The sequence below is a fragment of the Aplidium turbinatum genome, chromosome 1, assembly GCF_918807975.1.
Source record: "Aplidium turbinatum chromosome 1, kaAplTurb1.1, whole genome shotgun sequence".
In the NCBI taxonomy this organism is placed as follows: Eukaryota; Metazoa; Chordata; class Ascidiacea; order Aplousobranchia; family Polyclinidae; genus Aplidium; species Aplidium turbinatum.
Genome location: NC_137472.1, coordinates 50,071,836 through 50,096,559, shown reverse-complemented (window position 1 = coordinate 50,096,559; position 24,724 = coordinate 50,071,836). Strand labels below are relative to the sequence as shown.

At 36.7% G+C, this 24,724-nt stretch overlaps 1 protein-coding gene across 1 annotated transcript; it reads right to left on the bottom strand.

The window, feature by feature from the left end:
* Positions 1 to 13,689: 13,689 nt before the first annotated feature.
* LOC145766684 (uncharacterized) lies at positions 13,690 to 22,902 on the bottom strand. Its single transcript, XM_082578396.1, has 10 exons — positions 22,824 to 22,902; positions 21,779 to 21,835; positions 19,527 to 19,604; positions 18,957 to 19,085; positions 18,351 to 18,419; positions 17,117 to 17,231; positions 16,666 to 16,786; positions 16,264 to 16,408; positions 14,263 to 14,440; positions 13,690 to 13,924 (listed from the first exon to the last, which is right to left on the bottom strand). Exons 1-10 carry the CDS (start codon positions 22,900 to 22,902, stop codon positions 13,690 to 13,692), a joined length of 1,206 nt encoding a protein of 401 aa, XP_082434522.1.
* Positions 22,903 to 24,724: the final 1,822 nt, after the last annotated feature.

Genomic DNA, 24,724 nt, shown 5'->3' with positions numbered 1-24,724 from the left:
TGCTCTGCTGTAATTCGATCTTTCATGCGCTGGCTCAGGCATTTTGAAAAACTGCCATGTCAGTGATAAGCAGAAAACTGAACCTTTCGAAATGGTTTGATGTCATAACCTTAACAGTTATGATTAGGATTTTTTCAATTATGCTTCTTTCTCAAAGTTACAAGTTTCTGAAAACTCACTGAAACCAAACTCGCTGAACTAACCGCTTGGAGCTTCTGATAGCTCATAGCTCAGTTTATGACGAACACGTCGAACAGTCAAGAATGATTTAGCACAAAACCTATTGATCTATTCTCCAGCGACCTGATCTCATCTCATGTTCTAAATGTGTATCAAAGCTCATCACTTCATAAGTTCTATTATTTTCTCTCGTGTCATTCTTTAACATTAATCAAGCATGAATCAAATGCTGGAAATCAAAGATCGAAAACACTGGGTACTTTCTTTTTCGCGAATACATCGTTGCTTTTCCCAAAGCGCTATTTGCTTCACAGTCAGTGCTTGTATTTTTTTTAATATTTGTTTGTCAAGCAGCAAAATACATTTGGATTAAATTATTACGCGATAGTTCTATGTTCTAGCATACCAATAAGATTTTATCAATGGTAGCCTAAATACTTTTAATTTATCTTAGAAAATATCTACATTGTGAAGTAGCCTAAGCAACGATCATGCTGCTAAAAGCGAAACTCAATCTTTTGCATTACCATAGGTATGCTGTGCCTTAGGAAGCTAGGCAAAAATTTAAAACTTTGTTTAATTTTATGGCATGTTTTCAGTTGCATTAATCTTCTATGCAAAAAAAATGTTGCTTTCTTTATTGGGGCAAATTTCTTTTGAGGTTTTTCAAATTTATTACGTCATTTCTTTTTGTTATCCTCCCCTCACGCAATATAACGAAGATTATTTACTTCATTGACAAGGCAAAGAAAATAATCACAAAATAGCAACAAGTCATCAACATGGAGGGCAAGAAAGATATTCTGCTTTGAATCACTAACTTTGTAATCAAAACTTCAGTGTGCTACCTGTAACTTGCAAGATTTTTATCCCTGCTGTCTAAGTAACTTTGTTTCCTTGCAGCCCATCCTGGTTGATCGCTGGTGAATATGCGCGGCACGTTGCCTTCCATTTTAGAGTCTGGTTAAGTCGTAAAAAGTTTTCAGTCATTGCTATGACATCAGTCGCTTCTCTACAGAAGTGCAGTAGTTATTACTGGTTCATTCTCACTTACCGTCGTAAATTTACTGGAACAGCAAACGTGCGAAACCTGCTAAACATGTCCACATGTTTTCAAGCTACTGACAACTATGAGATTTTAAATCATTGAATGTTACAGATCCAGGGTACAAAAATATCTGCTCCTTTTCTAACCAAACACTCTTTGTGAAGACGCAGATTCGTGCAGACGATTCGTCATGTTCGCAGTTACGTAAGGTAAGTTGGCTAATTCTGATGAATATTTCATATTTTTACACGGGAGTTCCTTTGACAGCTTTGCGAAATGACGTAATGCTTTCGACGATTACCCTTTTGGTGTTCAACCTTTTTCTTATTTGTTATTCTTTTGCATACTACTGGCTTTTTGTGACAAATTGCTGCGGCTGCTTTGCGTCCCAAACAAACCGTTGACATCACACGTTGCAATTATTGTTTTGTTCGTGCGTGCATTTTGCTTTAACGTAAATTTCTTGTTTTCGTTTCGTTTTTCTTCGGTCAGAAATAAATTTATTCGTAAAAAATTTTGTTTATAAGTTTGTGAGTATGATTTACTACAAGGTATGACAATGATTATAATCAAAGAACAATAGCCTAAATATTCTTTCGTATTGAGACAATTATTAAGTCGCTAGAAGACTAGGTATAATAAGTTCCTTTTTAAATATGAATTTGTGATGCTTACTGCTTTCTAAAATTCTTGTATGTTTTGTTGCTTAAATTCAGATTGAAACATTTTCCTTTAATAAGAAACTGATTTTGAAACAAGATGAAGCTGATATAAGGAATCCGGTTTCGAAACGTATTTTGATTTACGTATTTATTTTTAAACTACTGTGCTTAATTTTTTGTTACCCTTCAGTCTATCGCAGAGTGAAATAATGTTGATTATCTACAAAAGGCGATATTCTTTGTTTGAGCAGATTTTTATAATCAGTTAATCACGTAAGTAAGGTTTGTCATGTGCCTATCACAATACGCCTGGCCCTGGCCTATCGGAATGCGATGCCATCATACATTCTTACATGTCAACGACATGTTCGAAAACATGGCTAGAAAGTATGCTTGTCGACTTTAGAATAGTTGGAACTTGGAAGTTAGTGAGAACTGACCAATATCAAACAGTTGCACTGTTGCATATTTTCATGACTATCAATCGATATTTAGTCTGCGTACCCTTCGCGTGACGAAGGCCTACAACTCTTATTAACATCACTAGCAGACAACTTGCATCAAGCTGAGACGTTTTACTGTAAAACACTGTTTTTTACAAATGTTGTTGCTCATGGCAATTGGGCTACTTTAATATAATTACAACAGATTTCAACAAAATCTTTAAATAGCTGTCCATAGCTGGAACATCATTGTACAATGTACATCGAGGGCTGTATCAGCCATGATACCTACAGAGAGAGAGATAGCTCACCACACACTCTTATTCTTGCCTTCCGTTTGCAAGTAGGTTTCAAACTTATTCTGTTGTACAATTTCAAAATAGCAGGCCGTGAACAGTGACAAACTATATTGTTTTGTCATCGGCATATCAAAACCTCTAGTTCTTGCAGGACTTGAATCAAGTCTGACCGATTTTACAATACAACACATTAGATCACATGTAAAGGACTGTAAAATCGGCCACATTTTCAGCTAACCAATTAAATTTGCGGTCTTTTGTTTCAAGAACAATACCATTGTACTCTAAGAAAACTTTCTGTAATTAGTCCACATATTGTGTAGTCTGCATTTTGCTATTCTAAACAAACTGCCTGGCCAAACCTCGAAACATGCATGACTGCATGTAAACATTTGTTAATAGCCTAATACAGAATCAAACTAAAGTTCTTACAACTAGGCTGAACGCGATTAGGAGGTCGTAAACCAATTTGTGCGTTTGCCTGTCGTGGTAAATGCTCGAAAGTCACAAGTAAATTGTTACGTTGCTGCATCATGCAAGCTCACTACCTTTTTAATCAATAGTTAGCCACCAGGCAGCAAATCAGTTCTGTTTTACATCGATTCGAGATCTGCAAGACGTTGAAAATATGTTAAAGAAGACTGATTTGCTAGCTGGACTGCATGTTGATCCAGTTTTCAACGCCCTGCATCTGAAAACAACTGATTTTTCTGGCTAAACTCGCTGAAGATCGATGCTAGCTTGAGAGAGTTCAAAACAATAACATGATGTGCTCAATTCACTGTAACTTAGTTAAGAAAAAAACTTGTTTAGCAACTGCAAAGCTACATGGTTTTACTAGCTTGTTTTTAAATTTAAAAAAGCTTTTTAGCCATGATTCATAACATATAAGTTTAGTCACACAAGGATGATCAAGGCATTTCTGTTGATTAGATAACGCAGGACTTCTGAACTGCGGTCGCACGCCTGAGCAGTGAGCACAGCTCAAGTTCAACAGCGAATTACTTAGAAACTCAAATACTAAGCCAATTGGGCTTGGTCATTTAACATCACGTTAATCCAATGTATTTCGATGTAGCACTATCTTTAAATCGTCTGCAAACGTTGAATCAATGTACAAATGATGGATTTTAATTTCAATATACTTTTTCTGTGTAAGCAAGACTGCCTCAATCAGACTTTCCAACACTCTGCAAATTTTTCATTTTTTCAGAATCAAACTCTTTCAACAGATAATAATCTTCACTGAAATCTGTTTATCCACATTTAGAAGAATTAAGTTTTTGATTGAACTGTAACCTATCTTACCAATCATCACTGGTGACGCAAGCAAGCAGCACAACCATACAGCTGTCAGGTCATTGCAGCCACATTAAAGCTAGGCTGCCGTGTGTTGTTCTATGTCCATCAAAAAAATATTTTTTGTAGTAGCCCACAGCTTTCAATCTCAAGCACAGAGGTTGCGGCAACAATTTCCTCATATCACATTTGAACATCAATGCTTTTTACATAATTTACATAAATACAAAGATTGAATGCCACGTAGGCTGATTTACAGACAATAAGTATACATATGTTATAGTCTGTTCCTTCAAGCCAATATTTTTATATGTTATTCTATTGAAACTTGATAATAGCCTTATCTTTCACCTTATGTTTGATAAACAACCTGACTTGACCGCTTCTCTATCTATATGAATTGGCAATATTTGCTTGATTTGACGTTGCAAATCCGTATTCAAATCAAAAACAAACTTGCACTGAAATGTCAAGCATGACTACAAAAGCGATTGCTAATCCAGCTTTGATACGGTCACACAAGATATTTTGGAGCCATGCCATTAATTTCACCTCGCACGGTGTTTTGGGTTAGCGATAAATCACTTTCATAAACACTATATCGCTTTGACAATAAATAAGTCAAGTTAAATTTTATGTAGGTTGAGATAATGTTAGAGATGATATAAAAAACAAGGTGCAGAAGTGGAGACAAACCAGAAGATGGCAGTTGAGTGTTACTGAAATGAAGAGTAATTGAGGAGTGCATTGGAGGTAGACAGTAATATATTTAGCGAGATAAAGAATAATTAAAAGAAAACAAGAGTAAGGTGTCTACGAAGAGAGAAGGAATGCTGTTTGAAGGAAAGATGCAAACATTGGAGGTTGGAATGTAAAAACAGGGCAGACAAAAAAATAGGAAGACAACATAATCACAAATGAAAAAAAGAATAAATCCATGGAGGAAGAGACCTCAAAAATATTTAGTGAAAGAAAAGCATTTAACTCAATCTCCACCGGCAAGTTCACTTGACGCCAGACCCAAGAGAAAAAACATTAAATCTCTCACGCTCCCCATATGGCTAGCTCTTTTCACTTGTTTTCACACACCAATGAACAGAGTATTGTTGAAACAATGCAAATCGATCAGCCCAGTCAGTTATATTCAGTCTTTTTGAGACATTGCATCCGATCTGATTTGATAGATGAATTGATTTTCTAAGCTCACAAACTTAACTATTGCTATGTGATTGAGCATACCGATAGCCTACGTTTGCTTGCCATCAGAATACACACTGTTCCCAGACAGCAAAATCCGTTGATTCAACGTCTGCTGACGTTGAACCAATGTAAAAATGACTGATTTTGCTATCTGGGTAGGTATCACAGGACAGCGCATAACACAATGTAGCCTATGTTCAAAAGCCTAACGAGGAAGGAGAGAACTGCAATTCGAATTATAAATATAAAGTTAGCTAGTAGGCTTCTTCTAGCTCCTTTCTTGCTTCTCATGGCACAAACCTAATGTTATGCCACACTGGCTAGACTGTAGATCTAACTTATATAAATTCCTTCTGCCCTAATGGCTTTTCAGTAACATAATTTTGTCTACTGCCTGTCGTTGCACTTGCTCAATTATATCTTTTCAGAGACGGTGGCAAATTTTGGCTGGCAAGACACAGAATTAATTTGAACTTTTTTTTTAAATTGAAGTGCATGTGACCTAACTTTAAAATCTTGCTTTGAAATGTTTGAACTTACAAAGCCTTCAAAAATTTAAAAAATAGTCATGAACATTGCAACAATTAACCAAAAGTATGAGTTAAACTTGGCTATCTGCTTCTAAGTTTACCATATTCTCATACTTTTCTTACTAATGCGGTTGTGAGTGCACAAAAGCCTAAGGCTATCAAAATGACGAATGCTGTTTTTCTCTCAAGTTGAAACTCAAGTTCAAGTTCTTTTTATTTAGTCTTTTCCCTTGGTGAATCAAAATCATAGTTATTATTTGCGTTTAATCAGCTTATTTTATTAAAAGTACATAACTTGCTGAAATCCTATCATAGATTCAGAACAAATTTTTGTTAGTTTCTGTAGAAAAGTAAGAAAAAAGGGAAAGTGATGTTCAATTGTTCATAGATTTCCAAGAAAACTACGTTGTCAAGGATTCTAATACAGCTAACTGCTAAACATTAAACTAATTATTTTTTAATGAAAGAGGCATCCACTGTAAACTACTGCAATCTTCTTACACTGATGTTTTCGCGTAGAGCAGAGATTCTCAAACTGTGCGTCGTGACTCCCTGGTGAGTCGCTTCAGCGTTCCAAGGGTGTCGCACAATCATTTTGTTTCGTATCTAAACTCAATTGAGGTAATAAAATCCTTGCAAATATTGTTATCCCCTGACATGTACATTCGAGCTCACTATAACGAAACTGTAGCGATTGATTATTATAATCTAACATACACATCACGCAATTCTAATTCACTTCACTGCGAGAAAAATGAAGGATAAAGACATAAATAAATAAAACCTACAGAAATTTCTAACAGCTGGGTGCATTGCAAGTGTAGCAAATTTTTCCAAAGACTTGCAACGAAAAACAATTGAGAACCTCCGGCGGTGGGAAAGATTTGCATGCAAATCAGACACTCTGCTTTAAGCTTCTGTTTGAAGTATTTTTCAGGTATTTTTGAAAAAACGGTTGGTTCACAACGTGCTGGGTCTGCTTTAGTTGAAAGTAAGTTATGTACTGCGTCCTTTGGTAAGAACTAAACTGCAATTGAATTACTGTAGCCTATCTGTGATAAAATCAGCTAATCCTAACGCAACGTGACAGTCTCTTTGGTTTGATCTTTTGCATGCACAAACACAGTCCTATTTTGTACTTTGACAACAGTTCTTTTTTTTTCAAACAAAATTGATTAATGCCTTGTGAAGGGAAGGTGATGAAGACTTAATCTAACTCACAATTTTATATTATGCATTTGCTGTGTGAGTTTTTGCTATAGAATATTTATAGCATCACAACAATTCCTATGTTCCTGTGGGTTGAGATAGGATATTATTGTCAAGCAAATTAAACTTTTCTTCTCATCTTATCGGCTTAATAAACACTGCATTGTACCATAAAGCTTGAAATTCATCTCTACTCAAGCATTAAACCTGTAATCAGGATGACTGCACCAAGCTGTCATAATTGCATTACCTCACAACATAATTGCATTCATATAGCATTTTTTCTCTGCTAATGCTCTTTAAAACCCACTTGGCCTGTAGGCAAACTTCAAACCTTTATATTCCAGCAAGCAAATCAGTCATTTTTTACATTGATTCCACATTTGCAGACGTTGAATCAATGTAAAAACGGTTTATTTTCTGGCCTGGGGTAGCTCATAAAGTCATGAACCCACCAGCTGGTAAAAAGTCTCAAATTAATCAACATCGAATCGTCGTCGCGCTTTGCGTTTTAGACAATCGCTTCTAATCGTCACGTCAAACTCAAACAACTTCCATCCGTTTAAAACGGTTATCACTTCCCAGCAAATAAATCTGGCCTCTTACATTGATTCACCGCTCTTTTACATTGATTCTTTATTACTTGCTGAGTGTAAATCAAAGTTAAAAGGACAAATTTTGTTGGATAGTTACTGCCAATCGATTTGCAGATCTCTTGGCCTTCACTGCTTTCAAATTCAAGTTTACTTATGAAATATTCAAAGATATTGATGTCACCGCACTAGGTTTACCATTCGCATCGGTTGATTCCTTACTTGATGACATTGGAAGAGGCAATCGCAACAATTGAGAGTATTGTTTTGAAGTGTCGTTTTAGTCCAAGTTATTTAAATCTGCATTGCATTAATCCAACGTCACCTAACTTTTATTCTGACGCCTATCAAAACAGTTACTACGATAATGAAATTGTTTTTTTACACCCGCAGTCTAAAAAAAACATGTTTATTTGTCGCAAGATTTCAAATGCGTTCGTATTAACTGACATACGCCCAATTTCTTTGACATATTTTCTGAAAGCCTATTGAACTAAACCATACAGGTCGTAGTTCGGGTTTTAACATCCACTGAAGGTTGAAACAACATTTTAAAATGTTTATCTTCATGCAGGTTTGTGAAAGCACTTTTGCATGCAGCAATTCTCAAAGGAAAGATTAATTTGCAGATGAATCACACGGGTAATCGCATCCGATTTGGAGAAAAACAGTTTAATTAAGTGAGCGGATAATTGGTTATTTCCTAGCAAAAGCTTCTATCGCGTGCCTTCGTTTGTCAAAACAGCAGAAACCACAAATGCACATCAAGAATGTTGCTGGACAGTATTTCAATAAAAGCTTTGACGTAACTTTAGTAGCTATATGCAACTTTTAGAATTTGGCCAGTTTACTGTTCAGGTGTTGAAATTCGCGATAAAAACATTTCTTTTAATCCAATGTTATGGCTTTTACCAGAAATAGCTACCTATGTTGTTTAAAGCAATCAACTACAGGAGTCTATTGACCAACATTCCACTTTTCCATTCAACGCAAGCCTCCTACCCAGTGAGTGACATTGCCATTGGAATCATCTTGTAAACTCTTCGTGTTGGCATATTCACACATCAGCAACTTTTCATGAAGCAACTCAAACATAACATTGATGCAACGTCTGCAGACATTGCAATGATGTAAACAAGCAATAGTTTGTTGGCTGAGATGATGCATTTTATAGACGTTTAATATACGTTGGCATATTAGTGTTTACTTCGAGTTGTCAGCCGTCAGATCGATGAAGCAAAAAACATTTGTTCATTTAGGAGTTAATCCGCCACAGCCGCCACACAGGGATCGATATCAATCAATGGAAGATAATGTTTTCCAGAATCGAACCACAAAAGTATGAGCAGTTTATAAACGTTGAAAATTTAATCATTGAAACTAGCTTGATGTTGAAAGTTTGTAAATTTTATATTTTGTTTCCTTCCACCGGTTTTGTACGCTTTGGTTTCGCTTGACTTGTTTAACGCTCGAACGCAATAAGCTACAAAATAGTTCTGCGTTAAATCGTAAAACAAACAAATGTAGCCTACCCTGGACAAACTTTATTGTCAACTTGTTGTGAGATCTTTGTTGTGCTATGCAAAGGCCATGTCTACTAAAAGGCCTACTGCTCTTGCAACGATAAAAGTCAAATAAACCAACGACACATTCTTGCAGAATGTAGATATTATAATAATAATAATAATGTCATAATATAATAATAATGTTAGTTTTTATATATCGCTGTATCCATCGCAGAATGCGTTGCTCCACAGCGCTTTACAAAGCAGACAGTGTCAATGCAGCCGTATAGAGACGCAACTGAGTACATTAATACCCTAATCTACTCCATTGCTGTGCCAAGCAGAAATTAGATTCAGTACCATATATTCACTTGAAAGAGCTTTTCTTGTAAAAACTATTTCAGGCGTGTCGTGTTTGTGTCATTGAGAGACATTTGAAATGATCACCTGTATTGGGGCTGCTTTTACTTCAATAAAACACTACTATGTACTGTAATACTATTATCGTAGGTTTGTAGTTTGTGATAGCCTATTTCAGCACATTAAATTGCAGTAGGCCTTCATTGAATGTGGCCTACGTAGTGTGAAATGCAACATGTTTCATAAACTATTTAAGCTATGTAATAACTTATCATACGTAAACCTTTTGACTACATGTCAATGGTTTGGTAGTTTAAATCGCAAAACAAGAATTCTTCTGGAGATGGAGTTTTTGAACTCATGAATTGTACAAGCTAGACTGAAGTAATTTTTCCAGTATTTTTTCAAATTGCTTAAAGCTATTTTTCCAGAATTTGAGCATTTAAAATAAGATAAACATCTTTGCGTTTCACATTTTAATACGTGGAATCAAATTACTTTTTTTAAATCAACAGCCTGCTGCTTATCAAATCTCTCAATTGGGTCTGCCTATCTGGTTTACTGTAGTCATTTTTTTGTAAGATTTTCTTATTTTTGTAGTTTGCGTTTTATGTTTGTACTGTAGTTGTGTATCAGGAAGAGAAATACTTCAGTACACTTTTAACATGTTGCAGGTAGCCTAGATAAGAAAATAATACAATGCAGAATTCATGACGTGTAGATTTTCATCTTTGGAATTTTTTTAATTGACTGCTCAATTACTGTAAAACAATCGACTTGATTCTAAATCGACCAGTTCTGTTAATCAATACACAAGATTACAAGACTGACCCAGCAAGTAAAAGCTTTTCTTTTTACATCGTATCAAAAAAGGACAACTTTGACAAGCTGAGCACGTACTGCAAATGCAAGCCGAATAGAACAAGATTTCAAGTCAACAACAGTATTTTGATGCAAATTTGTGAGCTGGTAAAGAGGTAGTATTTTTATCATTGTCTTTGGTCAATCGTCGTTCAGTCCGTCTTAGATAGCTGATTTAATATCAGCTACGTCCGGCTTTGTAGCAAAGAAACGGTATCGACACCGTTCAACTTTCAGCATGTGATTTAGCAACGCAAACTGAGAAATGCTTTTCGTTCAGTGGCACCCAGTAAAATATAGTATACGTTGCAAGCGACAATACCTCGAAACTTTGCACATCAACATTGATAAACGGGCCGGAACACAAGTTCAAAATCTCTGCAAGTTTGCGAAGCTGGCACATTTAAACTTCCAAAGACGCTTTATCAATTTAGCCTATAGATAAAGATTTCTACAAAGATCTACCAGAATTTATTTTACTACAAGTGTATTATAATCGATCATCAGCATCTCAAACTATATAACATAGTCCGGGGAAGCGTTGTAGGCTACTGGGATTCCAGGAGATGATGTTTATCAAAAATGATTTCAACATCTCAAAATAAAAATGTTTTCAGTTTTATTGGTGGAAATTGAAAATATAGAAAATGAAACTTTTTTGAACACTTAATAAAGGTGTCATGACTGTGCCAAACTTTAAACTTATTATCCCAAGTCTGTCTTCAGCGCGTTATAACGTTCTCTTTTTCTCGCTTCCATTTTTTTAGACCCCTATTATGTTTGACCGATGTTCTGTTTTGATGTGATGGCCAGAAATAATAATAAACTAAACTGAACTGTAGTTACCGTGCCGGCTGCATAGCCGACTGGTAAGAACCATGGTACGACACTAGAAAGGGCGTAAGTTCGACTCCGCTCAAGAGCAAGCGGCTGTGTCTTTGACAGGACACTTAGACATGCTTGCAGGTGGACACAAAATTGGTTCCCTATATTTTCGTTGACTTTATCCAATTCTTCAACCACCAGGAGTAAGCTTAAGTACGACAATATTCTGTCAATATATCTATTGCATTTGCAAACTAAAAAAACTGCACAACCTCAAATTGAAGTGTTTGTAAAACTTTATTGCTTATTGGGCTAATGAAACGAGAGCTCATGACAGCGATAGATGGAGTTGCATTACGCAGATGACAGAAGTCAACAGATGTGTAAGAGCCATCTTATGATTTCATAATTGAAAAATAAATACTTACTTTGCAACATATGGATAAATTCGTTACATGCATGATCTAAACCTTCGCTAATGAAAAGTGTGACGTTAGCATCAGCAATGTACCAATAACAAAACATCTGCCACAACAACGATATTTGTACTCGTGTGCTCTTTGCAAGCATCCCAATATCGCATCCACGTACTTTTCGTGTAGGTCTATTTCAGTTCTATACAGTACAATAACAGTTACAGTTAGAACATACTTGCCTAGAATATTGACGAATTGAAAACGTAAAATTACAGTTTTCGCGTTTTGCTTAGGTCTACGGGTTTTGAACACTATACCGCGTTATCCCGACTTGCGGCCCCAACTCTGTTAAGAGCCTACAGAATATATAATTTTGCATTTTATACGAAATAATTTTAGTTTGTTCGCCCCATTTGTTCAGTTCGTTGGTTACATGTACGATACCACAAAGTGTGCATGTAGAAACGGCAATGTTAACTAACTCTGATTGAACTAACTACTATTGGGATGTGCGTGTGAGCATCGCATTTGAAGGACGGGTCTCTCAATGAAACAGTTGTCACTGATAGGTCTCTGAATGAAACAGCACCAGATGTCGCTAAATGGAACAATATTGATCAACAACAACACTTCATCAAACAGGAACTTCACTCTCAAGATTAAATTTGCGCTAGTGATTTAAAGATTTGGTAGAGCTGCGTTGGCTGTTTGATGTCTAGTTTTCTGAGCATGTCAGCAAACCAAATATAGATGAAGATTTTACTGAAAAGTGTTGACTTCATGTTGATTCAATGCAAATCACTTTCACAGAGCTGATCCGGAGCCCAAAATTAATGAGGTTTGTTTCTTCCAATGTTTAAATGTTTAAAAGTTTGAAATTTTCGTTACTTTTCTAGAAATCGTCGTAATTGACTTTCATCTGATCAATGAGAAAATAGAAGTAGAAATATGCAACTTGTTTTTATTGCTTCAGTGATGTTTAGCGCAGAGCGAATCGTGCGCGAGAAGTCGGTGAAGCAATACAAGTATTTATGTTTTTCTTTTAACTTTTTCATTCACTAGATAAGGAAAATTTTGGAAACCCCTGGATTAAATTAAGGAAAAAGTCCGCTAAGGTAGCTCACAGACAATTTGAGGATAGATGTTTTTTTCTCCTGTTTTCCAAATACACAAGTCAAATTATTCTGTTATATTTGTAATCAGTTTTCTTTATAATATTTGAAATCACAACTACGCCTACACGCACCAATCGTTTACGGCACTGGTGAAACCACTTCCCAGACAGTAAAATCCGTCATTTTTACATTGATTTGATGTAAAATGACGAGTTTTGCTGTGAGGGTTTTTACTTTAATGCGGATCTTCGAATTTGAACAAAGCGCTTAGAATCACACTTTTTTTTCTTCTGATACGAAGGAGTAGGAAACAGTAGCGGAAACAATAGAAAAGATGATTTATCTCTGATTGAAATTACCATCATAAACTAAACTGTACATTTGTTAGAACTTTATAATTGACCTTTCAATTTCTTGCAAGGAAAAAATATTTTCTTTGGATTTATTAGTTTCCTATGGAACAATATTCCACATCAATACAAAGTGCGTATAACACAACCTAATGCTATGGACGTTTCAGCGGTGAAACAAGTATCCGTTAACTCAGTGGTTATCCGCCTAACTCAAGATCACGCGGCGCAAGTTCGATTCTCGGGGTGCACGTTAAGGACTGCTCTCCATTCAGTGGCACCTAGTGAATGGAATAATTCCCAGGCAACAACACTTCAACAATCGGAAAACTTCGCTCTGCCAATCTCGGTAACCGGCCCTGCGTTAAAAGCCTCTACAAGTATGGGAAACTAAACCAGGAATAACCAATCAAGGCTTTGTCAGTCCCAGGATAAAGATTTAAAAGCAACCAACCATACAAAGATCACAATTATTCAGCTAGCCTATGATCAGCCTACAATCATCAAAAGGGTTTCGCTTTTCATTTGCTGGACATTTATGCTTCATGTATTTTTGATATAAATTTTAGCTCAGACATAGGCTAAGATCAGTAAGCACTTAAATGAAAAAAGACTAATTGATCAGCCTCTACCAAACACAGAGTTTATGTGTGTATGTGTAAGTCACAGTTTTTTTACAGGTAGTCGTGATTGGTAATATATTTTAATAAACTATTATTTTGCTTAATTAAATGAAGACCACGTATATTTCACAAATTCAGTATTTCTGATGGCTCGGCACGGCTTCCTGTTCACTATGCAAAAGACACTTGTTGATCCATGTTAGCCTTGTCAATTACTTGGCATATTGTTTCTTTCAAATTTCTATCCAGGTTGATTGAAAATTTGATAAGTTGTTTGACTTTTCCTTTGGTCAATTGCTTGCTTTTTAAAAGCAAACTATTCAGGTGATTTTCGTCACCATCCATCTTCTTGAGATCCTGGAGAGTCTCCGACGAATCTTTTTCACCAAGTATTCTCAGCACCCTCCTACGAATCATAAACTAAACTTCATACATTTTCTATCTGAATGCGTCTGAATATCTGAATTTTATAGTTTTAAAGCAAAAACTGGATGCAATTAGCATACACACATATGGCATACATCAATGTAAATATATTTTTGGACAGCACCTGGGAATTTTTTTATATCTTAAATATAACTAGATCCAAATTAAAACGCCGACAAGGAATTATTCTGTCGTAGATTTCCACAATCTGTTGGTAGAAAACTTGATGTTTGATAAACTATTGTAGAAAACTTTTACTGTAAAAGAGAAAGATCTACTTGAAACACATGAATGCAAGACAAATTATAATCTACTCACTGAGTATAAATATCTGAGATGGTGACGCTATCCGATATTCCATCTTTCGTTTTCATAACTTTCTCCTTCTGATCTGCATCTTCCATCACTTGAACAATGTAACTCATTCGAAAAGGCCATTGGTCCGTCAAAATCACCCACAACACCAGGAGCTCTGCTAGTTGCTTGCTTACCAAGTCTGAAAATACAAAATAATGTTTAAAAGCTCATAAGGCCTTCGGATAAACTGTATATTCCTGTATTTTTTAACCCTTAGGTTGTCGATTATTATGCACAGTGGCGGCTCGTGCCATGGGGCTGCAGGGCTGCAGTCCCACCTAAAAGAAAGAGAAGAGAAAAAATATGGTTTCCTCTGTATTTGTCCGACCCGGTTACTTTTATCACTTAAAAATTGCGGATCGAAAATTAAAATGTTAAAAGTTTTGTTTGGCAACACCGACTTTGGGCGAACTGCTCTGCAGCCCGAGATTCTGGATTTCAAGCGCTCTGATTGGCTAAAAATTATCCTTGAAGCTCCACCTCTTTTGGTATTTTACAGCAATTTTTGAATCTGTTGGGGCTGCATGGAAAACAGCCCCAACTAACCGAATAACTTTACAAACTTTTTAAAGTTAGTTTTTATTTCGCAGAGTAGCGATGAGCCATGAATGTAAAAGTGTTAGCTGCAGAGTTAGGGTATTCAACAGGTTATAGGAAGTGCTAGGGCAGGGGTGGGCAACCTTTTTCACACAAGGGCGAGTTAGGAAAATGTAATGCTTACAGGAGGGCCGCACATCAAATAAACACTAATTCATATTTTCAGCAATGGAGTTTATCTTATTACAATTTTGTACAAGAATGTCATCCTCCTGCAGTGAATTCAATTCAAGCTGGATTACTACAGGCACAAAACTTATTTCACAGGTAGCCTACAGGGGAGTGAAAAGATGGTCGTATCACATCACTTCTTAAGCTTCGAAATTGTGTAAATCGAGAAAAAAATAGTCTTAATTTAAATAGCCTTAGCCTATTTGAGGAAAAATAGCTGGAAGAAGATAAAGGGCTTCACAAAAAATGGAAAAGGGCGCACGTTGCCCACCCCTGTGTTAGGGCATCTCAAAATCACTTAAACCTTGCATGCAACGGCTTGGCTAGTCAATACTAAGCTCAATACTAGTAAAGTTTGTCTCCAAAGCAATAGGCTACCGCGGTGCTGTTAGTTTTTTTAAATGCAGCTTAGGAATACATCAACTATTCAACAAAGTTTGAATGCATTTTTCAAAATTTGGGGTGAAAACATGCTCAGAACTCACCAAATTTAGTGCAATTTTTCAAATTTTTCTGAAAGAGACCCCCCAGATCCCCCGCGAATTGTTTGCAGCCCCACTTCTCACAGACACCACCAGCCGCCACTGATTATGCAAGCGAATGAGGGATAAGTTTTTACTGTTAAAATGATTGAAAATTTTATACAATAAGGGGCGCAACTGCTAGGGGTCACTATTCTTGACTAACAAAACATAACACTAACACATTTTGACCTCATGTTTTGGGTTGTGACAGTAACAGTCACAAATGAAAACTAAAGGCTGTTACCATGAAAGGGGGATATGGGTGAAACCACAAACGTCTCTATAACGACTCTGTTTGTCACCAATATAAGCATTGCGACTCAGTGGCGTCACGTAGCGGACGTGGTCATAACCACCTTTCTCTTATTTCTCCTCGCAGTTGCGATGTAGAGAAGGTTTCATTCTCTTCATTGTTAAAACGTAGAGAAAAGTAATGACCGTTGAATGCCCTGTTTATAAATTTGCAAAGAAAATAATATAAAATTTTGATACGGCTTGTTAAAGGGTTATTCGGTAAATGTTATTGTGTTTGTGGTCCAGCGCGAATGGGTTTATCATGAAAAGGATAGGCTATTTGAGATTGTATTAGTGTATTTCGATGACAAACAAGCTTGTCGACTTTCCAGTTTGCTAGTTTGCAATAGACTACTGAAAGCTTGGTTATGTTTACTTTGTTGATTAGTTGATGTGGCTTCATCGCTTTCCTCCGTCTGGCTATTTGCTCCCTCAGAATCGCTTAAGTCGCTTGGACGGGCAATTAAGTTGGACTGGCACTTTTCACTTACAAACGTCATCCAATTTTTGAATTGCTGCTTCTGGAAATAACATGGTTAGCAAGTGATGTTTTGATAAGTGTTGAAAAACGATCAATAGGCTATTACCTACAACTGTTGGCTACTTCTGTATACCTATAAAAACAATCTTCCATTTTCAATAAAAGCCACAAAAAGTAAAGAGCGTATAGATATACAAAACTGGATGAAGCTCATTTTGAAGCAACCTTAATGCTGAGAAATAATAAGCTACAACATTTTCTGGGCTTTTTAAGTAAATCGGCAAGAAATCTTCTCACTCTTTCTTGGTGGCATTGCATCACAGAAGCTATAACAGATATGACATTGAAGATTCTTTTGATGTTTCTCGGGTTCCCGTATAAATGATTTTTGATTGTCTCATTCTGATGCATGACGAGTCTGAAAAAAGTTATTACAAGTAGAAAAAGGTAAAAAATACTTTTATTTTTAACGATCCTGTGATTTTCGGTGTGTAGTTGAGCAGCAACGCACTTTATCGATGTCTCGACATGTACCAACACCTACCTAACAGGGCCAAGCTAACAGGAAATAAAGCTAAAAACTTTTGAGTAATGTCTTGTAAATATACAACCAGATAGTAAAATCTGTCATTTTTATATTGATTCAATGTAAAAATGACGGATTTTGCTGTCTGGGTAAAAGCATTTAAATTTCGTTTAAAATACGGTTTTGCATTTTTAGCAGACAAATGATAACCAAATAGCCTACCTGCAGTTAAAAAGAAACTCGTCGAAATCTCTTGGTTTCAGAAGCGAAGGAGGTTTCACATTTTCTACTTCAATTTTCTTTTTTTCTTTACTTTCTTTCTGCTTTACCCTTCTTTCTGCAAAAAATGAGATATTTGCATTTGATTTAGAAAGCTGAGCAACTACGCTGGACAGAAACTACTCAAAAATGTTTGCGTAACTTGAACCTGTTATTCAGTCGTTCACTTGTGCACAAAAATTGGTCGGAAAATGATACCACAAGAAAGGATAATGATTCCCTCTCTTTTGCATGTTAATGCATGGCACAACCCGATTCAAGTTTGGGCACACACATCACATTCGTTATTCATCTCTATCCTATTTCTCTATATTTCTATTTTTTCTGGCGTCACAGAATATATTTATCAACAATATTCGTTTTTTTAGCAGTGAGAAATCCAAGGAGGCACTTGTTCACGTTCAAATTTAAACTAAACTTTGCAGCTCAAATTTCTACAGAAATCCAATTTCATTTGATAAGGTTGGTCAAAGACAAAGTCTATGTCTTAGACAAAAAACAATTATAGGTTTTAAAAATATGCAAATAGCGACCAAAGCAAAGTAAAAGTTTTCTAAGAGCGTGCCCTTCTGCATGCCAGATCCCATACTAAGCTAATTGCTCTTTCGGACCTCAACTTTTAATTTTTTCATTTGCTCTTAAAATTTTTGCTTCGTCGAAGCTCTGGTGGCTTCCAATTTTTTTTTCTAGGCCCGGCGTCAGGACCATTGGAGTATTTCTAACTAAACAGTCGGGGGTACGTCTAACTCGTACCCGTAAAAGAGTTGAAACTGTTTACGTTTTTTTTTTATTGTATTCAGGCTTATGCCCAGTGGAGAAAACTTTAAATTAAGTGGACGGAAACTCAGAGAAATAAATCTTCGTATTCAGCATATCAGCGTCTTGACAAATCACTCAGACACCTGTTCTGGTTACGTAGTTATCTAACGGGCGCCCTTTCGAGAGTCGTGCAGACTATCCGTTGAATAGTGAAACAATTTTTAGTGAGTTGATATGTAGCTAAAATTTTTGGCCCGGAAAAATAGGATTTGCACTGAGAAGATATTAAAACGTTTTAAGTTTACTATAGGCCTATATAGTAGACTACGCGCATGTAAAAGAGTATGCACTTACAATAGCAGTACCGCCATTACTTATTCTGTAGTAAACCCAATGCATAATAAAACAATTAACTAACTTGGAGTCGACGACAAGGGTTGCTTGACTTCTATCGGTGGTCCTGAAAAAGATTCTGCACGTGGATGCTCTGCATGGTAACAGAAGTTTCAGAAATTGTGAAAATCATCAGTTGGCAACACTAACACTATTATTTTAACTGTATTTCGCTGGACACAAACACGTTGTAGTTTGCGCCAGTAACGTTGACAGGGCATCCAAAAGCTACTTTAGGACCGAGGCCCGGGATCATTTTAGAAGTCGGGAATTTTTCAAGAGATCCCTCAAACGAAGAAAATGCTGCGTATTCGTTGAAGTCCTATTGTTTTCTTTAAAAATATTTTTTCTTTTTGATACCGGGCCTAAATTATCTTCTTAAACGGCTCTGGTTTGCGTTTTCAAAAAGCTTATTGCTTGTTCAGATAACTGTTAGTGTATAACTGTTAACGCCTAAGCTGAACTGACATCCATATTAAATTTTATATTAGGCTATATTAAATTAGTCAGTAATTACAAAAATCCTTAATTAAAACTTTCAATATGAAAAAGCAATGAATAATTTCCTAACAAGAGATCAATTTAAAGACATAAGTTTTGCATTAAGACTAAGCAAAATTTTTTCTTATACTTTCGACTGGTAGTTTGGAACCATTAGAATCAAGTTGTTTTGGCAAAGATTGAACAGTTTCCATTGAGTGTTCCAAGGAGCCAGTTGCTTTCTCGTCACTTAAAGCAATGGCTTCAGACTCAAATTGCTCTGAGAACAATATAAAAAATTTAAATTGACCCAAAGGTCGCAATACCCAAAAAGAAGTCAATAAAATACATAAAATGCATAGCACTTTAACCGGGATACTAGCTCAATATTCAGCACTGTCACGATACATCCCACACCGCATGTTGTTTGAAACCACTAATCAGACAAAACATCATAACCTGCCGACAGCATAAACACATAGAATGTTAATGGTGAGAACTTGGTAAAATCAATGGTGAAAGTTAAGCGTATTTTTTAATAGGCTGCGTTTTGCCCATTGCCTTTACACCCAACACTCTCATCACCTCCATATTTATTTAATGCAATCTATCAATTGGTGACTTTATTTCAAAACAATTTACGACTTTTCATGTCTTTTTATAAGAGCACAAAACTGCAAGTGCTTGATATAACCTAACAAGATAGCCATCGTGGTGTTACCTTTGGTTGGAAGCTTTGAGTCTACATCAGATGAGAATGATTGCCTGAGGAAGTCAGTTTGGTGTTCTTCAGAAGCATCTGGTACGTAACATTGCAGTGCCAATCAAGTAAAATATATCAATCAACTTAGTCGTACATTCTAGGTCTATGTTAGTTGTAAATTGTTTTTAAATTTATTAAAATGTAGAGTGATTTTTTAAATTATACATAACGTAGCCTATTAATCTATATGTAACAGAATGTAAGGTAGCCTATGCAAATACTGTAATACTGTATAATAGCACAGCATAACTAAACAACCATCTACAAAACAGTAAATCTAAAAAACAAGACTGAAATAGGAAAAACAAGACAAGATTGTCATAGGAGGTCGAAAACTATCTCTTTTCTCGATAAATTTACTGGTAGGTCTTTTGTAGTATTTCAATATTTATTCTTCCTAGGCTAGAGTGATACTTTATTTTCGGAGATGTGTCCGGTTATTCTGTGATGAAAGCCCAAAGACATCATTGGTAGGCCTACTAAGCCCTAATTATTTTCTCAATGCCCTGGCTCTGAGTGTTTCAAATTATTATTGTAACTGTCTCCGCCGCCAGTGTAGCCAAATCGTTTGACAGCCGCTGGCTTCGATCAGTCTTTCAACAAGGTTGATAAGATCTCCGTTCTTTTTGTCCTTTGCGATGTTTTGCAATCGGTGGAGATGTGATTTGCTGAGCAGGGATCCCAGGCCAGCTTTTCTGATGTCAGATCTCAGCAGTTGTAATAAGTTGGTACGGTGACGTCTGGTTCGGCCTTGGTACTTTTTGCTGCTAATTATCGCAAATTCAAGGGCTTTCTGGGGAGGTGAGTCCTGGTAAAGTCTCAGAAGATGTCCAAACATGTTCCATCTCATGGTGGAGATCTTGCAAGATAATGGTTCACTGTTGCATATTTTGTAGAGGTTTTTGTTTGAGATAAGACTGTTTGGCCAAGTATGACCAGTTATGACACGTAAATGTCTTCGATGACAGGCATCCAATCTTTCAAGACTTGCTTTGGTAACAGACCAGCTATTGCAGTTGTAGATCATAATTGGGATGCAGCACGCGCTGTACAATCTTAGTCGCAACTGCAATGGGACTCTCGATCTCTTGCTCCATAGTTTCCAGTATGATCTGAAAGCGACATTGCCTAAATTGGATTTGATATCGGCAGTGCTGCACAATGATGATCCTAAAAGTTTGTGTGTACGCCATTTTTCGTTTCCTCGAATCGGTAGGCTATCAGCATCAGTTTCATTTGTGTCTACAAGAAATATGTGGGTAAATTCAGTTTTAGTCTCATTCATGAAAAGATTGTAGTTTTTCAGGTTCTTTGTAGCAATTGGTTGTAGCATGTCAAGTGGCTGTCTTTCCTCATCCAGAAACTCAACATCGTCTGCATACTCCATTTCCAAAAGCATGCATGTGTCAGATATAGGGGAGTTTGGTCTGGAGGACTGTTCTCGCACTGAGCTCAATGCTGCAGATAGGTAGCAAGTGAAAAGTATTGGGGAGAGGCTGTATCCTTGAGGGGAGCCGATGGTTGTCTCAAAGTTTGCGGACATTTCGTTGTTAATACGCACATAAAGTTTCGTGCCAGCCAACAGGGTACGAGTTAGTCGCAGTTCATCTTCATCACATCCAGCTTGATCTAAAATTTGAAGGATTTTTTTTGCGTTTGATGGTGTCAAAGGCTTTGGACATATCTATTTCCATTTCGTGGAAGTCCCATTTTCTGGCCATTACTACTGAAACGAGCATACGTTGTGCCCAGACAATGTCAGCACAGCTTCTGCCACGTTTGAAACCGCTTTGGAAGGGTCCAGTAAAGCTGTCAATTTTGTCTCTAATCCGATGCAAAATGATGATGGAGAGGATTTTTCTGATGCTATTGAGGAGCACAATTGGTCAAAGATTAGCTGGTGGTCCTTTTGGTTTCTTAGGTTTTGGTATAGTGTTTCAAATAAAGTTGGTAAATCCATCTGCTGCACTGAGGAGGCCGGAAGGCAGAAACGATGTGCACTGTCTGCAGTTATGGCTTAATTTTTTTTTTATATATTCATTAATTTTGTATTTTATGCGTTAAATTTCTCAACAGAAGCAGTATGATAACCAAAAACATCTAAAATTCACTTTTATCTATCACCGCATCATGTTCAGCTACGTTCAGAATCTAAATAAAATATCACTGCAGTAGAGTTTTCAAAACCAGGTAATTATCACACAGCTTACTTGATGTTAAGGTCACGGATTGAATGCCTTCAGAACATTCTCTTGCATCACATGACACTTCATCATGTTCCAAAATAAAAAAAAATATGAATTAACACTTTTAGTAAAAAAATCTACTTTTGATGCGATTTCTCGCCTTTGCTTTAAAATTTAAACAAAGTGAAACGATATTGGGGTTAATATAAATCATCTGCAGGATAAATGCGAAATGGAGTAGCCTTTTCTCAAAAAAGGGTGGCAATCTGACATAAAAATTAAAATGAAATACCGCTGCCATTGGACAAGATTTCAACTATCAGTTGGCTATGCTTATAACATACAGTAGCTTAATTTACTTAGTGTAAGGGGGACAGGTTGGATGTCTATAGCATTTTGTTTTGAAGCAAATGCTACTTCGTCATATTCTAAAATTAAACATTATTAAATAATGAAATAAACTTTTCTAAGTAAAAACTGCATTTTGATAAAAATTTGCATGCTGCTTTAGCCTTGTAACAAAGAATTGAGAAGGACATTCATGAAAACAATTTCAAGGCGGGAAGTGAGATAGACTGGCCACATGTTGAAAAAAAAAGAATTGGTGGTAGGCCTACGATCCCTGAACGGAAAAGTCGAAACGAAAATCAAGATGAAAAAAGAGTTATGTCATCAACTGAACAAAAAAAACAAAGAAAATTTTACTAAAAAAATGCAATAATGTTGAGAAAGAGCGATCTTCTTGGCGTCAGCACTACCTGACTACTCACCTACTCACTATAGAACAGCGAGCATTGTGTTTCGCTAATTATACCGGTGCATAGCCTCCACACTAGCCAGCAAGACTTTTCCAAAAACATGTGTTTCTCGGCAGTCGAGTGCAGTAAGAATTTGCAGCGATAGACACGTGTTTCGCCCATGAGACTGAGCTCATCAGTATCGCACCACTAATTCATGCCACAAAGTTCCCAACCGCTATACTTATGGGTAAAACACGTGTCTATCGCTGTCAATTCTTGCTACACTCGACTGCCGAGAAACAAAATGCCGAGAAACAAATATTTCCAACCACTTTTTTTCTGTTTTACCGTCTTTTTTATCTCTTCCGGATAATAGTAGTTAACCCTTATCAGCACATGCGTTGACATTTTGTCAACATCGACTTTTTTGTGTGAGATTGCTCTCGCCCCTTATGCACTAGCTCAACAACATTCAGTGACGAAGGAGAACTTCTGAGTAGCTCACTGCTGTAGTGATTTTAAATCGTTAAATTGTTTACACAATGAGTTATTTGCGTTTTAACTTAATCGGCACATCTGTTGACAAAATGTCAACAATCAGAAACAATAGGAGTTTTTAATTTAAAGCCACTATGCAGTAACTAGCTATTATCACAAAGTGATAACTGGCGACGTACAGAAAATTTGCACGTGTATTTAGTGAATCGCTGTTTGACTAGGTCCTAGTCAGACTGGAGTTAGACTGCCAGGAGGAGTTAGACTGCCAGTCTAGGAGGAGTTAGACTGCCAGTTGATATAACTCAGAAGAAAAATACTGCCTAAGCAGTTGTGTTGGAAACGTTTGCCTTAGCTCTAACTAGCTCTTACAAGACTTTACATGTGTATTAGCTCTTACATGAAATGCTAAATATTTGAAATTCAAAGGTTGTTTCGGTTAATTACAGCAAGGTGCAAACTTACTGATAAAGAGACAGAGAAAATTTTCATCTCAGAGGCCCTAAGACACCTGCAAATAACTTCTGATGATGTTGATAGCGACTATAATGCTGAGGCTACAAGTAGTAGTGAATGTGAGTCCATACCAGATGTTGATGAACTGCTTTTGGAAGAAGAGGAATTGTCCGATATAGATGTCTTTGAGGAAGAAAGTGAAGATGACGAGACTGGTAGTGAAGCAGATCAAGAATCTAATGATGGTTCCTCAGAAGATGAAGATCAAGTACCAATAACAGCTGGCAATGCAATGCAATCTATTATGCAAATCCTTTTCCAGGCGGGCTCAGAAGAAGAAATATATTGACGTAACAGCCTCGGATTGATGCTGCTCCTGAACTTGAAGTGGATGCCTTCAAATTATTTTATCGGCCTGAAATTATACTTCAGATAGTACGTGAGACGAACAGAAAAACAAAGGACGTGAGACACGGATGTAAGCTGTTGCCTAATTCTAAACACAAAAGCTTCACAATTGAAGAAGTTGAGGCAGGTCTTGGAATTATGATACGTGCTGGCTTGGACAGAGATAACTTCACCGATTTACGTCGATTGTGGGATTCTCTTGATAGTAGGCCATTTTATAGAGTGGCTATGGCAATAAATTAATTGAAATTTCTGCTATGGTGCATGCGTTTTGATAACTATCGCAATCGACCAGAAAGACAAAGGGACGACAGGTTAGCTGCTGTTCGAGAGGTGTGGAAAGCATTTAATAGCAATCTGTGCAACGCCTACATCCCTAAGGAAGCATTGACTGTGGATGAACAACTGGTTGGATATCGAGGCAAAATTCCTGGAAGAACATACATGCAATCGAAAACAAGGAAATGTGGTATAGAGTTCTCTTGTCTGTGTGAAGCCACATCAGGTTTTGCTCTAAGTAGCATTTATTCCGGAAGAGAACCCGAATCGGCTCCTCACAGAAATCTTGCAAATGATATAGTGATGATCCTGTGTTCTGTTTACTTTGGTATTGGTCAGGATATATACTTTGACAGATGTTTTACATCTCATAGTCTGGTTTGCAATCTTTTGCTTCAAAATCTTACGTTGGTAGGAACAGTAATGGCTAGTCGCGGTGAAGTTCCATCGCAGCTCAAATCAGCAAGGGGAAGAGAGCTGGAAAGTACTGAAGCGTTGTATGACCATTTGAACAAGATTCTGCTATATGTACCAAAACGAAACAGGAATGTCCTCATGATATCTTCTTCACACTCTTCTGTTTCCATCACTG